The 16,640-nt window shown below is 29.0% G+C and overlaps 1 protein-coding gene across 5 annotated transcripts in view; it reads left to right on the forward strand.

The window, feature by feature from the left end:
- The window catches only part of LOC142327835 (testicular acid phosphatase homolog), a 36,722-nt gene that overhangs the window by 5,622 nt on the left and 14,460 nt on the right, over positions 1-16,640 (forward strand). For 3 of the 5 annotated variants that reach the window (XM_075371175.1, XM_075371176.1, XM_075371177.1), the window contains exons 2-4: positions 7,827-8,004; positions 12,854-12,955; positions 15,433-15,669. In XM_075371175.1, the coding sequence (XP_075227290.1) occupies positions 7,891-8,004; positions 12,854-12,955; positions 15,433-15,669 (453 nt within the window). In that variant the 5' untranslated portion in view covers positions 7,827-7,890. Of the gene's footprint in view, positions 1-1,198; positions 1,394-7,826; positions 8,005-12,853; positions 12,956-15,432; positions 15,670-16,640 lie in introns of those variants that run through there. The other 2 variants (XM_075371178.1, XM_075371174.1) reach the window with 2 other exon arrangements.

A 16,640-nucleotide genomic window follows, 5' to 3' on the forward strand; every position in this document is an offset into this window, starting at 1 on the left:
ATGCCGGGTTGGACAGGCCTGCGACTGAGTGCCTTGGGGGCCCTTTCGAAGGAGTCGCTTTAGTGCGGTGAGGCCGTGGACATTCCATTCCCGGTGCCTGAGGGCGTTGCTCACGTTTTTAATTATTATGGCTGACGGTCGCGTGGGTACGAGATAAGTGGTGAGTAGTTGAGTTGAGTTGTGTATGTGTGTGTGTTTTGTGTACTCTGGGTGAGATTGTGAAAATTTAATTAACTTTTGAGTGTACTCGTACTTTGGTGGATAAGTTATGTCTTGTGGCCATGTCTTCTTGATTGTGGTGCACTTATCTTGTGTTAACTTGATTGTATGAATGTATAAATGCGTGTGGTACGTCTTAGTACCTGTTAGGTGTTCTATTTTTCTGAATGTTTTTTCTCTTTAGGTATTCTTGTAATGGTTTGGTATGGAGACCGAATGTGTGTATGGGCGCTTACCTCCTCCTGAAATAATGCTTTATTAGCGGTTTCCCAGTAGGTGGGGGTCACCAGGGGTGGAGGTTTAGTGCGCAGGAATACATACGCATTTTCTGTAACAGGTTGCGGAACCTGTTAGCAAGTCCGACACTGCTTCGGCGCCCTCCACCTCAAAATGGGGTTCCTCCACCTCAAAAAAAGGAAAGAAACTAGAAAAACAAGGGGGTTGGGGGTGAGACGTGTTGTAAATAGAATAGGTTTTTAGCCGATTTTTTAAATATATAGCACTACTTTATAATAATTACGCAGCTGAGCAGGAAGAAGTCACTAGTAACTTTTAAAAAGTTAACTAATATTTTATTTTTTGTAAAACTGTCATTGGTACATAGATATAAAATAAGTTGTAGTTGTGAACAGCATATATTAGTTAAAAGAATACACAAAAGAATTTCACGTTAAATATTGTTAATAAAATTAATAATTATCGTTTCATACATCATACTGAAAATAATTTTTTCTTGGAATTATCAGTATTTCGAAGAAGATAGATTTAAAATCATAACCCTAATTAAACTAAATAAAGGTCATTTCTTGTCATTTCTTCATCATTTTAATTGTCTGTTCACAATTACTACCATTTTATTACTATTTATTATTTTTAATCTTTAACATTAAAAGTTTACAGATAATAAGTATTAAAGCAGCTTAAAATGATTGCTGTTATAAATTTAATTAATCGTCCGTACAATTTTCATTTCATATTTTGCTGTAGCAGTTTGAAGTGATTATTTCATTTAGAACTATTCGTTGTCGCAATGGTTCTGAATAGATATAACAGTACAAAATTACTTATTTTGGGTAGTCTTATTGTAATCGGTGTGATTTCTGGTTTTTTATTGATTTTTTATAAACCATTATTTATGAATTGGTCAGAAACAAATTTGGAGTATGTCGTAGTAGTAAGTAGATAAAAGTAGATGAAAGTATATGTATTAATTCTAATAATAACAATAAAAATTAAAATTCTTTTTAAAATTACATGGGGATTTTTCTTTCAGAAGAGATGAATACTACTCGTACACCTACCATTGTTCCGATTATTCAAATAAAACATAACATCCATAACGCAACCTTTTGATCAGAAGTTTTAAATATAATCCTGATAAGCCTAATATTATTATTTATGGATGGTGGTAAAATCGTTTTATTAATTTTACGTAAAGCGTAGTGTGGTGATCGTGTATTTTATGTATACTTTTGGGGTTAGGTTGTTTGACTTAACACAGCTGCTGAAGAGACTGCATAATTAGCTTTATAGAAAAATTAAGAATAACTTCTACCTAACTGAAAACGAGTTAACAATCTTTACTTCCTTGTACGAATTAAAGGAAGTATTGTAATCTCGAAAAATGTCGGTTTTCAGATTTCAACGGAAATATCTATTTTGATCATCCCTGAATCCATTTTAACTAGTTTCGGCGTGACGTTTGTACGTACGTATGTACCTTGGATAACTCAAAAACGATAAGGCAAAGAATGTAGAAATTTTGGATTTAGGACTGTTGTAACATCTAGTTGTGCACCTTCCCTTTTGATTTCAATCGACTTTACCAAAAATGTAAAAAAAATCCAAAATCCAAAACATTTCGATTTTGGAATTTTTCTTAACTGCAGAAATAAGTCCTCGTTGAGAGCTTTTCAACGATATATCATAAGTGGTATTTATTTTCATCGGTTCCAGAGTTATAGCCAAATAGAATTTTAATTAATGAAATATTTGGATCTTACAAGGGAGCACCGGTTTGAATTACTTATCTCCATTTTTTAATTTAAATATATTGATTTGTTAATAATTATTAACCTCTGATTGTAAAAAAACGTTTTACGGTAAATAATAATTCAATGATAATAATTAAAAAAATATATATGAAAAAATATCCGAAGTTATTAATGAAATAAAATTTTATATACTTTTCATTCTCAAAAAAAAAAAAAGTGTATATGAAATTTAATAGGCATACAAGGAAGTTATGTGTTGTCCACTTCAGATTTTTAAGTAGGTTTAATTTTTTTAACGATTTTTTGAAAATATTTTAGTTTTATTAATATTTAACGCCTAAAAAACGCATGAAATTAAAAGGCAAGGAACCTGAATTTTAATAAAATTAAATAAAGCGTGTAAAGAGACATTTAACTAGTTGCTAAATATAAGCTAATATTCTCTGGAATACACGAATAATCTTTAACTAATCATTTACTTGTATTTCTGTATGGAAATACTTAAAAATTAGATTGGATTCATTACGTTATAGATTGGATTGATTACGTTATATGTCATCATCGCAATACTAAGCGATGATGACAACAAAAAGATTTTAAAATATTTTTAAATTTTTATTTATGTAAATTGCAATTTTCAAATTAAATTATCCGAGATAAAAACGATATAACGGGATTACAAATAAAACTATTCAAAAGAATTAAAAAAGATAACCAAATATATCCATTCGGTTAAGAGGCTCGAATGTAAATAAAGTTACTGGACCTTTCGGTAATTATATTAATGATAATAGATCTTTTAAAGAAATAAAATGATTTTCTGTCGTTAGTTATTTTATCAAAATTATTGTTTTTTTTTTTTGTTTTTTTTTTTAACTCTAGTAAACAAGTTTTATAACAAAACTTAAACAATCTGGTTGTGTGTGAAATTAGAACAATATTTTTTTTCAAATTAATGGAAAGGTTATTTTAAGACTTTTCTTGTAGTTTCCGAAGATAGTTCGCAATCATAATTGTTTGATATTTAATTAATAAGGTAACGAAAATTTTAAGACTGTATTAGCTAATAATAATCATATTAACTAATGTTTGTAATGCTGAGAACTAAAATAGATATTAAGCAGATAATTTATTTTTATTATATAGAAAAGTTGGGTATATATATATACGTATATATTTATTTACAGTTTATTTTTCTTGAAATTATATCTCGTTTTATAATAGTTATTATCTCGTATAGTTGAACTGTAGTAATTTTATGTAGGCGTTTGAACTGTGATTTACATTGAATTTCAACATAATATTTTAATTACTATTATAATTACTCATCTGCTAAATAGATTTATGTTTGTTTTTTTAAAGTTCTTCGTTTGAACTTCTTTATTAATGTCACAATGCTTCACTGATAAGCAAGCAAAACATTTCATGTAATGTAACACTGATAACCTTATAATAACAAAGAGAAATTTGTTAGTGATTTTTTTCTTTAGCTTTTTAGACAAACAAATGACTGTCTTTTTTTTTCTTTTTTTTTATATCAATGAAAAAACATAATAGCGAATAAACTTCAGACAAATATTATCTACGAAACGTAGATAATAATAATATTGTTCATAATATACCCGTAATTATTTTGTTATACGTACACAGTTTTTCTTAAACGTAAACGTTAGCAGATACATAACTATAACTGAAATCTAGTTCTTATATTTTTTCTAGTAAAAATGTAGCGTCTTATTAAAAATATTATTCAGAGATTATTTCGAGTATTTAAAATAATAACATTTTTTTTTGCAATAGATAAAAAACAAAGATAGCCCGGTGACTTACAAACGGGTTTTTAAAATTTCCGTCCCTTGAGAGAGACTGTACTTTCTACATTAGAAGGCAGGCTTGTATAAAAGTTACTTTAATGATGCAGAACAGTCATTTATAATGTCCACTTTAAAAACATTGAAATGAAATAATTCAACCTACATATTTATTTACTTAATCTCTTCTTTTTTTAACTTCGCAATTTCTCTACCATCTAAAAATAATTTCTATGACGTTATTTTTACATTGAAAAAACTTTTTTCTTCGTTCAATGAGAATTTATTATTATTTTTTCAATTCTAATTGTTTTTATAGCATTCAAAATCTAACTACTACAATTTTTTGTTATCTTGGATAATCGCGTTCTGTAAAAGATTGATTATTATGAAAAAAAAAATCTTACTATATATTATGTAAAAAGAAAGAAAAAGAAAATAAAATTTGCACTGTTTTTCAAAATTTTTTTAGAAATCTAAAAAAATCCAAATTTTATTTTAGTTTTTCATTTCTGATAATAAAATGAGAAGTTCTGAATATAAAAACTTTAAAGACAAACTCGATGCTATTTTGAATACGAGTAACTGAGTAGACCAATAAAATATATTGCCTCATTGAAAAAAAAAAAAAGTATATTTAATTCATCAACACTTCTTTATTTTCATCATCATTATCACACCTACGGTAGTAGATTTCTTTTTTTTTTGTCATCAGTTATTTGACTGGTTTGATGCAGCTCCAAGCTTTCTCATCTAGTGCTTGTCGTTTTATTTTGGTATACCCTCAACATCCTACATCCTTAACAATTTGTTTTCCATATTCCAAATATTGCTTGTCTGCACAATATTTTCCATCTACCTGTCCCTCCAATATCATACTGACTATTCCAGGATGCCAAGATGTGGTCTGTAAGTCTGTCCCTTCTTTTACCTAGATTTTTCCAAATGCTTCTTTCTTTATTAATTTGCCACAAAACTTCTTTTTTTGTCATTTGTCACTTGTAGACGTATAGACGTTAACAATCATTGTCAGCTTAGGTTTTGATTTTAACCTGATTACAATGATTCTATCGCTAAACTTTTTGAGATACTCTACTCTCTGCCCTATCTTCTTATTCTTTATAAAAACTACTTCTGCATGCCCTTTATTTGATGCTGAGTTAATTATTTTATAATCATATGACCAAAATTCGTTTTCCTCTTCCCACTGGACCCCTATTACATCTACATTTAACCTTCCCATTCCTTCTTCAAATTTTCTAACCAACCAACTTTTTTCAAACTACTATCATTCCACACTCTGACTCATAGATGTTACTTTTTAATTTTCTGGTGACCCCTTTCTTAGTAGTCCTCACCCGGAGATTGGAACAAGAAAGTTTACGAAGGAAGGTACCTTCATATTTGCATCATGAAAATGCAGAGATCTACATTTTCTTTGAAAAAGATACAGCTGTAGTTTTCCATTGCTTTCAGTTGCACAGTATTCAGAAGACTGAGTGATGGTGATATGGTCATTTACGTCTTCCTGACTTACGCCCTTAACAACTACTGAAAGAGCTGCTGTCCTCTTTCAGGAATCATTCTTTAGTTTGGCTCTCAAACAGATCACCATATCGGAGTCCAGCTATTTTGTATCACTAAGCACTCCAGCCCCCTCACCGTCTGTAAGATCTCATGATTCATAAAGAAATACCATAAAGGTCTTTAAAGCTGTGGTTTCCTCCAGCCTTCTGTATCCTATGTCGTTGAAATTTGGTTTCATCCGCCTTTAGGATGATTTCCTATTCTAAAGGCAAGAGGGTGCTCTGCCTTCTATCGCTCCTCCACCCTCCATAGAGGCTGTCGGTATTTGTAGAAGGGGATCTCCTTATCCTGGGAGATGCTCGGTCCCACCTTTAGTTAGCCGCTTACACATACTATCATAAGCAGTATGTATAATCTTTGCCCCCTCTCTACCACAGGGAGATGAATGTCCAGAACTTCCCTTCTTCGAAATCAGGACCGCAAGGCAATTTCTGATCTCTCCAGTACTTTATGGAGTGTCTTTCTTAATAACAAACCTATTCTAATGGTGTCCAGAATATACCCCTGATCATAATAATCTTCTTTGGTCTTTATTATTTCATTGCAAACGGCAAACTCAACATCAACCTTTGAGATAAGATTTTTTTCTGCTTTTTCTTAGCGTCTTCTAATTTATTTCTAACATCTCTTTTTGTAATATAGTTTTTTGCTATTCCAAATTAAATTAATGTGTTTGAGGTTTGGGTGTACAATTGTAAGCAAAAAAATCATGTGTTCCTATGACTCCACTAAATTATCTAGTAAAAATCTTTTATCTGTACTCTTATGAAGTATTATTAATGCATACAATTCTGGTTTCAGATTGTGTCTATGATACAGAATTTGTTTTTCTAGCAGCCATTTTATTTCTTTGTTTCAAAAATTTGGATTTGGGAGTTGTTACTTTCTATTATATTGTGGTACAAGAGATAATCAATAACTACAGTGGAACTATATATTAAATTCGTTATTAACTGAGTTTTGACTCGATGCATGAAAGTTTTCACAATTCATTTGATCATAGTAATCATCAGATGTTGTCCCTGCCTGCCAAATTAAGAGTGCATAAGAATTAATCCCATGTAACCTTTACTATGAATAATAATAGTAAGTTTTCCTTTCCGTGAGTTCTTTCTGGAGCTGTTGCCATTATTATCAGATCAATATATTTTTATTGGATACATAGGGGGACAAAATATTCGATTTGTCTAAATGCATAATCTGTAGCTTCTTTCCTATTCTGTTTAATTGCTTTGAGGTATCAGTTGTATGCTTCTAACATTATAAGTTACAGTTAATAATTTTTTATTATTTTCTGTTTTCTTTCAAGAGAATCCAAATGATTTTATTTTATTATTTTTTTTTACAGCCTTATTGAGTAGTTTATACTTTCTTTTAATCTTTCATAGATTGATTTTAAGGTTAGCAGATATTTTTAAATGTGTAAATCATGAATGCATAAAATTCACTTCATCTCTTAACACATTTATCAAGTCATCAAATTCTACTACTGGTTTTATATTCGCTGTTTCAATTTCTGAACAAGAGAGTCCCTGACTCATCTATAGGCAGCCCCCTACTATAAATCTAGGACACACTGGGAATTAAAATTCTGCCATCTTCAATAGGGAGAATTTAGCAGAATCAAGAAGCAATAAAGTATAACAAAAAAAATTGTATGCGAAAAAAAACAATCTACCTGCTGGGTAGATCAGTGTGATTTACTACTACCTTTTCCAAAACAATGCAAAAATCCTCTTATTTAAATAATGATTCAAATTATTTTTGCTGAATTCTATTAAAGATTACCTACAAAAATAACTATGACAAATTAAAATCTATTTGAGGAATGCTAAAATTAGAAAGTGAATCAGTGAGAGCTTTCTCATTTATATATATATATATATTGTATATTCTCTTACCTTGTTATTATTGAAATCATTTGGTGAGTCAACCATCAGGTAATTTATGAAAAAAAGTTTATCAAGTAAGACATAAAATAATAAATTGTTAAGTGTCTTTACAGATAACATTAACTGTATGTTTATAATTAGTGCATAACACATTATATCAAAACATTCATATACATTTATTTAAATAAGTAATACAATAAAAGATTATTTGGAATTTTAAAATAAAAATAATAACTTCTTATGCTAAAAGTTATGTTTTGCTACTGAAATACTTACAAATTTTTAAATATATATAGATATATATATATTTTTTTTGCATACAGTTTCCAGTTAGGGTGGTTATAAATTATTCTTGCATATTCTTTATTATATTGTGACTAAAATACAATGAGGTTATTACTAAAAAATGTAAACATTTTAATAATTTTAATGATACATATTTCAAGAGATACATTTGTGCAATCTAATGAAGATTCAAAATCACCGGACCTTGTTGCTATTGTAAGTAAGAAAATTATATATATTTATTATTATAATGTTATAATACAGGAAATCAAAATATAAACTACCAAAATTAATCATTGCTATTAATATTATTATTAGTGGTTCAATTATTGGTCAGTAGGAGAGGTTATACAAAAAAAAATTACTTATATTTTTAAAATATTATCATAAATACTTGTCATATGATGAACTAACAGATCATTCCCTTGCAAGTAGAATGGTGTAGATGTATACAAATTAAATTTTACTGGATGTATAAAACATAATAATGTAAGAGTTTTTTAGTTTACTTTTTTTAGACTGGGTCCACATTAGTCTAGAATTAAACACAGTAAAACATCACATATCATGTCATATAAAATGCAAAAAAAAATTAAAAAACCAGCAACAGAAATTATATAACAATAACTTGTAACCATCATTCACACAGAAAAAGATTTATCAGGAACCTGAAATTTAAAATTTTTCAGCAAATTATATTAAAAAATAATGCTAATATTAATGCAATTCCATTTTTATTGTAAAAATTTGTTAATGCTGACTATTTAGGAATAAATTATTTAGACAACTTACTGAGAAAAAAATAATGTAAGTGTCATTTAGCCACTAAAAGTATGAGGGATATTCCAAAATTTACTTCCAGTTAATTGTTGAAAATTAACAAGTTACATTAGCAGTACGGAACGGGAACATATGTCACAACTGCAACAAGATACAATCATACCATACATCTATCTGTTGTTCAATTTGTTCATTGCTGATAAAACAAAGCTTGATAAAACGTGGTGAGTTGTCACCAAACTCCACATATTGCCCGTGTTGTATTAATGGTAATACTGTTATGAGTGATAACTTTGGAAAAGACTGATGATTGATTCAGAGTGCCACATACACATCTATAAGATGAGAGATGAAATGATAACATTCAACCATAACTGATAGTTTGATAATCAGCATTATTCATAAAAGATCAGAAGTTTATTGTAACACTCTGAACAAGCTCTGAGTCAAGTCAAAACAAATGGCATGGGATACTCATGAAGAGTGCTGTGCTTCTGTATGACAAAGCATGACACTTTTTCCAGATTAAACAAAATTTTTGCTTAAGCCTTCAGTTGGAAATTTTTCCTTTCTGCAGAACCTCATCCAAGGATCAACTGACAGTTGTCTCTTCATCAAAATGAAGATGTATCTTAAATTAATAAGCCCATTTACGTTATTAATAACTAACTAGAGATTTGACTCAATTGACAATTTTGCAGTAGCCTTTATAAATAAATAAAAGGTATATTAAAAAACACTATTCAGTAAAAATTAAGTTATTCAATGTCAAATCTGTATACAGTTCTTTATAAATGCCCTTATTACATTAGCCATATCATAAAGATGTAGTCTATTTGTAAAGGTCGAATGATGGGTTGTATTAAACGTAGTTTCATTACTTTATTTACATTGTTGGTATTCCACAACATTTAAAATATAAAAAAGTATAAAAAAAGGATTAGTTGAATATATGTCTAAAAGAAAGAAATATATTATAAACAAAAAAAAACAAAAAAACAGTTTAATAAATCTTAAAGTAAATAGTTTTAGAAAATTAACTACTATTAAACACTTTCACTATTATAAATATATTTATTATTCTGATGAGTACATAATAAAATGAGTATAGTGTATAGATCGCATGAGAAATGGGTTGATATGCTATTCCATGAATAAAAAAGAGAATTACCTCGGCCTCTGCTAGAATGCACCAAGAGAAATGTGGTACCTAGATTAAAGCAGCATTAAATACACAATAATTTATAAAGTAAAAAATATATGTGTTTAAAGTCTGAATTAATTATTTAAAATATAAACACATGAAGTGATATTAAAGTAAATATATTAAAATACTAAATATAAAAAATAACTACAGAAGACAAGTAAATCACAATTAAGAAGGCATTAATGAAAATTGTTTCAGCATAAATTTATTTATACATTGAACAAAGGTGTAAAAAATTCAGGGTATTTTATTTTTTATTTAACTAATATTATTTAGAAATCCATTCACAGAATAATATAGTTTCTATAAAGGAAAATCTTTTAATCATATTTTTTTTAAATTTGTGAGAAAATTTATAAAACGATTTGGTAATTTATTAAAAATACAATGGAAGCAAAATGAGGCTCATTCTTGAATCTTGAAATACTGTACTGAATTACATGAGAGTAGTTCTGTTAACTGGATATTGTTGCTTTTTAAGAATAAATGGACTATTCTGTTAGCAAAGATTCCAGATTCATAAACACAAACATAAGGGAAACATATTTAATTTTTTAACAATGTTGTACTTGATTCACACTTACGATCGGACAGCACATTCTTGTATCTTGTAAAACCATTCTGACTTTTTGAGGCCCCCCCCTACATAATGATGGATCTCAACCCCCAAGAGATGATACTTAACTTCCCAAAGGAATATACATATGCATAATAAACATTTATAATTGTATCAAGCAAAACAGTATGATTTAATTCTGTTATAAACAAAATTAGTTCTATCACTGCAAGAGAATTTTTTATCTAATAAAACACCCAGAAATTCCTTTTTATGAGCAACAGAAATACCATTATTATCATAAATGGAAATTCTCTGCATGCAATTAGCAATTTTTATCTATCAGAGAAGCACAATGCAGCAGTTTTATTCATATTTAAACTTAAATGTTTATAATCCATCCAGTGAATAATATTTTTCAACTGCTAACATAAATCTTTCAAGTCCTTTTAAACATTTATTTTCAGACATAGACACTGTTGTGTCATCTGTAAAGAAGATTACAGTGAATAATTTTGGGCAAATTAAAAAATTATAAGAAAAGCAAGGGACTGGGGACACTTCCTATGGCAATCCATATTCTGAACTTTGAAGTGAGGATCTACAGTTACATGTGTACTCTTATAAAAACTTGAAATTTCAATCAGCTGTTTATATTTCCCAATTTATGACTTTAACCAACTGTAAGCAGCTCAGACAGTACCGTGGCTATTAACTTTTTTATCATTAAAAAATGTAGAATTAAATTAAACATGTTTTGAGTTTATTGTGGAAATCAATTTTGCCAAAACAATGGTGAGAAAAAAACCATATCACATAAATAAATAAGTTAGTGACTACACTAGTTAGAAAAACCTGAAGTAAGGTGCTACAATAAATACTAACTTTTAAAGTTTAAATTATAAATGATAATTTTTTTTAACAGAAAGACTGCAAGCTACTTTTTTAATAAAAAACTAAATAAAGTTGCAGGACTCATGTAGTTTACATTTCCCTTGTTTTCAAAATGAAATATTTTTATATCTGTGGTATTTTAAAGGTCAAAATAAATAACATAATGGACTGATTGTTAAATTGTACAAAATGTTCAAAAAGTGACACAACCGTATGGGAAAATGAGTACGTTACAAGAGTTGATGAAAGTGACCTACATTATGCGATTCATGTAATTGAATACAGCATTGCACGCTCTTAAACACATATTGCAATAATTGTTGAGGAATAGCAGCGACACATCATTAAAAACACTGATCCAAGAAAGTCATAATGTTGTTGGCTGTATGAGCCATAGCATTGTCCTGCTGAAACCATGTGTACTCTAGCTGGTCTGCAGGTATAGTGTTTACAAATTGTTGCACCGTATGCAATGCTCACTGTTTACTGTGCTATGAAAGAATATCATGAAGATTCACCAACGTGATATTGCACACAAACACCCACTTTTTGTCCATGCAGAGGAGACTTAGGTAGCTGATGTGGATTTTCCGTACACCAAATGCGTGAATTCAGTGTATTCACATATCCATCACGATGGCCTTGTCAGACCAAAACCAACCATCGAGTTCTTCCCCAACTGGCATTACAGATGACATGAACCACTGGCAGAAAGCTACAAGTTTCCCACTGTCTGCTGGGAATAACTCGTGAACAATACAAATTTTATGTGTATGCATCTTTAAACACTTGTGAAATGTCATGTTGGCATTACCAACAGGGAGACCAGACTGACTAGATAGACATTGCACAGACTTCTTCGGACTAACAGAATATGCAACTTGCATGTTGATCAACTATTCTGGTGTTAACACCGGTTGACCACTTTTGGCTGTATGCCACATTCCCTGTCTCTTATAGCTTATGTTAAGCCGCTTGGTGGAGGACTTGTTTGGTGCATCTACACCATACTTTTCTGTGAAAACTCTGGGTCTGGGCATAACTGGCACATCTAGTGTATTGGATATTCTCAATGAATATTCTCTGCTGCATTGTGTAATCCATTTTTTCTCAATTAAACCTACAAAAAAAGAAGGAAACATTCTCCCATAAGGTTGCATCACTTTTTGAACACTCTGTATAAGGGTTTTATCATAGCTATTCTGTTAAATTTCTTTCTTATTTTAGGTTCAGTGTTAACGATTTACGCAAATTTTATTACATTTGCAGTTATTTATTAATATTAAATTGATAATTATTTTTAAAAAGTTAAATTACTTTTTAAAACAAAAATTATTTGCAAATAGTTATAATTCTAAGCCCATTAAAATACATAAGCAATACAGTAAACCATTAACATACTGCCTTAACACCTATACATTTGTAATTGTTGTATAGATTATTTATAAATTAACAAATACCAAGGAAGAATATTTAAAATTTACCACAACAATGGAAAAATTGTGTTAACTCATTTTGGTTATGAGAATTCAATGTATACAAGTGGAAACACTTGAAGTAGTAAAAAATACAAAATAAAATTAGTTTATTTAAAAATTCTTTTAGCAAAAATTTTTTACTTGTTTCAGATTCATCGTCATGGTGATAGAACACCAACACGTACTTATGAAAATGATCCTTATAAAGATGAACAAAAATATTGGCCAATTGGTTTAGGTCAGCTGACAAAGGTAAATAATTTCTAATAAGAATTTAAACCAATAATATAATTTAAAAACCCATAATAATCAAATATAATTTTAAAAAAATTAATGATTGGAAAGTTTCAGAATAAGCCCAGAAGTAGAGAAAGTTCAGTTCAGCCAGAATGGATATTATTGCTGATGATTTTCTTGATTTAAAAAGAAATGCATTTAAGATGTAGTTGAAAAGGGTGTCAAAATTGAATTGTCATTATCAAATTATAAAATGTTTATTTGATATTATTATGTTGTGTGTATTTCATAAATATCAACTATAAAAAGACGTGGTCTTTGTTGCAAATTGTGTAGTTTGTCAACATTGTTGTTGATGGTGAATTTGTAATTTATATCTCTGCTGACAATTGAAAAATTTCACAGATGTAAATCACAAATCCATTAATACCTTGATGTTTATATAAAATACAAAATAGAATTATAGAATTTATATACAAAATATAATTTATATGAGTATATAATACACAAAAAAAGAACCACAGCAACATGTTCCAACGTTATGAAATATCCAAATACAAAATCAAACACTGAAATAATAAACAAATAGAATGTTAATTTGTACTTACATATCAACTATATATATTCATGTAAAACTTAGATTTACCTTCCACAGACTGGGACTGCCTTAGGGCAAATATCCATATGATGATGATGTCAAGTACAAACTCCATTTAGATCTGATGCAGCTAATGAATATATAAGTAGAGATAAATTAACATTAAAGAAAAGAGAAACAAACAGATCTTATTGAATTTTTGAATAAATACAATAATAAAGTAAACATATAAATTATTAATAATTTTCTGAATAAAAGTATTAACTGTATATTTCTAAGCAGTTACCACTGACAAATATTTATCATTACGTTACATTATCCTTATCTTGATAAATTTCGTTCATCTATGACCTGTGACAAAAACGTTCTCAACCTCTCCATATCCTTTGACACATCCATCCAGTCCTCACCAAAATCCTCCCTGATACCATCACATCATCTCCATTTAGGTCTTCCTCTTCTACATCTCCCCTCTTATCTATGCCTCATCATCCCCAAAAATTATCCTCTCCTCCTCTGCTCTGGCCATATGACTCACCCATCTTGCCTTATTCATCCACACCATCCTCAAATTCTATCACCATTATCTCCCAAACTCTATCTCATTCAACTCCCTTTTCCTCCTAACTCTCCACTCCCCTGTTGTTTGATCCTTCACAAGTCCAAAACCTCTTATCAACATTCTATGACTATTCTTAAATACTACTGGTCTATATTCCTGTTTTTTAAGAAGTGCCCACACTTCACATCCATAAGTCACAATCAGAAGTAACACTGTCCCGTATGTTATCAGTTTAGAGGCTCTAGAAACTACCTTTCATCTCAACATCATCTTCATCAGTGCATACATGGCTCTATTCCCCTAGCTTAATCACCTCCCTTATTTCTCACTCTTCCCCATTCATAACACTGATCATCACTCCCAGATAATTTTAACTTCATTTCATGAATGTATCACCTCTGACCAAGTTCAACCATCCCCCCCCCAACCCTCTGCAAATCATAACCACCATGTACAGAGTCTAATATAAATTTATTCACTGCAAATAAAATTTATAACTAAGGATAATAATTATTTTAAGAAGGCATATACATATATTTACAATAAAGAGCATATTAAAATACACTTAAATGCTGTCTGAAAATGCACATCAGAACTGAGATATTGTTTATATTTTTATTTGAAATTTTCATGGCTTATTTTATCTTTAACTCATAATAATTAATGTTACATTACGATAGCTATTTCGATCTGAAAATCTCTCTCTCAATCTCTCTCTCTCTCTCTCTCTCTCTCTCTACATGTATATATATATATATATATATATATAGTGTGTAATTTTATGTAAAATAATATAAATCTATTTTAATCAACAAATTTATTATATTAATTATTTTTATTACAACTTGCTAAAAACATTACTTTCTCTTTATCATTAAAATTTGTACAGTCTTAAAAATATTGCATATTTGATATTGTAACAAGATTTCTGAGACGGCAACACAGAAGTTCAATATGATATCAACCCCATAAAATATCTTAAAATTTTAATCAAAAACCTTTATTTTGAAGCTGAAATTTTTCTGCTTATCAACATTAATTTTTCTGTTTTTCAAAATGATTTAATAACTTAAAAATACAATAATTTGTTACTTAAATTAGTTTAGTATTATAATAAATCTTTTATTGGATTATTTTGTTCTAAAATATAATAATGGAAAGGCTATTGTTAGAACTTTAGGAATTTTGAATGGATCTAAACATCTAATATTCTGAATTTAAATTTAAATTTTACTGCATATTCTATTCCTTTTGAAAAATTGTAATTTTATAATACCTAACAATTCTATTTTATTTAATATTTTTAATTTTATTCATTCTTTACATCAACAGAAAGGAAAAAGGCAACTGTATTACCTTGGAAAAATATTTCGAAAGCGATACAAAAAGTTTATTTCAAAATATTTATCAAAGTCAGTTCGAGTTAACAGCAGTGATTATGATAGAACACATATGAGTGCTGCAGTTTTGTTAGCTGGACTATTTCCACCAGAAACTGATCAAATTTGGAGTCATCAGCTGATATGGCAACCAATAGCCATTCATTCAGTACCCATAACTAAAGATAAGGTAATATTCATACTGTCTTTCATTAAAAATAAATAATAATTAAATATGTTTATTATGTACTGAAAAAATGTAACATCATACATTTGATCACTTTGAACATCAGAGGGATTAAAATTGAAGTTCATTATATATGATCATTATCAATTCATAAATTGTTAATGGATCTCCCCATTAATAATTTACCAAGTTAACAAATAATTTCCATTGATTCTACAATTGTATTGGTTATATTGTTACAATAGCATTTATCAACATCATATACTATTTGCAATTATATTTTAATATCATTGTTGTTCAGTATTTTTAGATATGTTAATGTGTAACTTTTGATGTATTGATTCTCATTCAAATTTTTAATAAAATCATCCAGTAGCTAATATCTACATTTGCTATCTCTCAATGATTTTGTAGATTCCCAAAGATTACTACTAGCATAAGAAAAGTAATTCTAGAATGAAATATTTTGAAATAAACATGATTTTGAAGTATCAGTAACATGTTCATGGGACCAATTTTCATTTCTTTCAGAACTTTCAAAACGTTTCCAAGAAGATACAAAAACTATTAACACGGCTTTCAACACCTACTGATTCTCTTATGTCTGTACATATTTTGAACATTTTGTATGTATTCTATGTATTATAATTTTTACAGAGGCACTTCATTGCCAAAATGATTGAGAATTTCTAATTTTTATGAAAATGAGAAACTAGAAATTGGAAAAACATTTTCTAGATACTTCACTATTGTTTGAAATCATGTCAAGAAGAGGTAACAACAGTAGAGTACCAACAGAAACTAAATTCTAATAGAAAATTATCAGTAGGCATTTAGTTCTGGTGGTGAATTGTAATGGCCAATCATGGGTTATGTTAATCTTTCAAAGATGCAGTAGCTTTTATACCTTCTCTCTTTTTTTGTTTTAGCTTCCAGTAATATATTACTTCAGAAGATGAATAAGGATGATATGG

The sequence above is a fragment of the Lycorma delicatula genome, chromosome 7 (assembly GCF_047948215.1).
Source record: "Lycorma delicatula isolate Av1 chromosome 7, ASM4794821v1, whole genome shotgun sequence".
Lineage (NCBI taxonomy): Eukaryota > Metazoa > Arthropoda > Insecta > Hemiptera > Fulgoridae > Lycorma > Lycorma delicatula.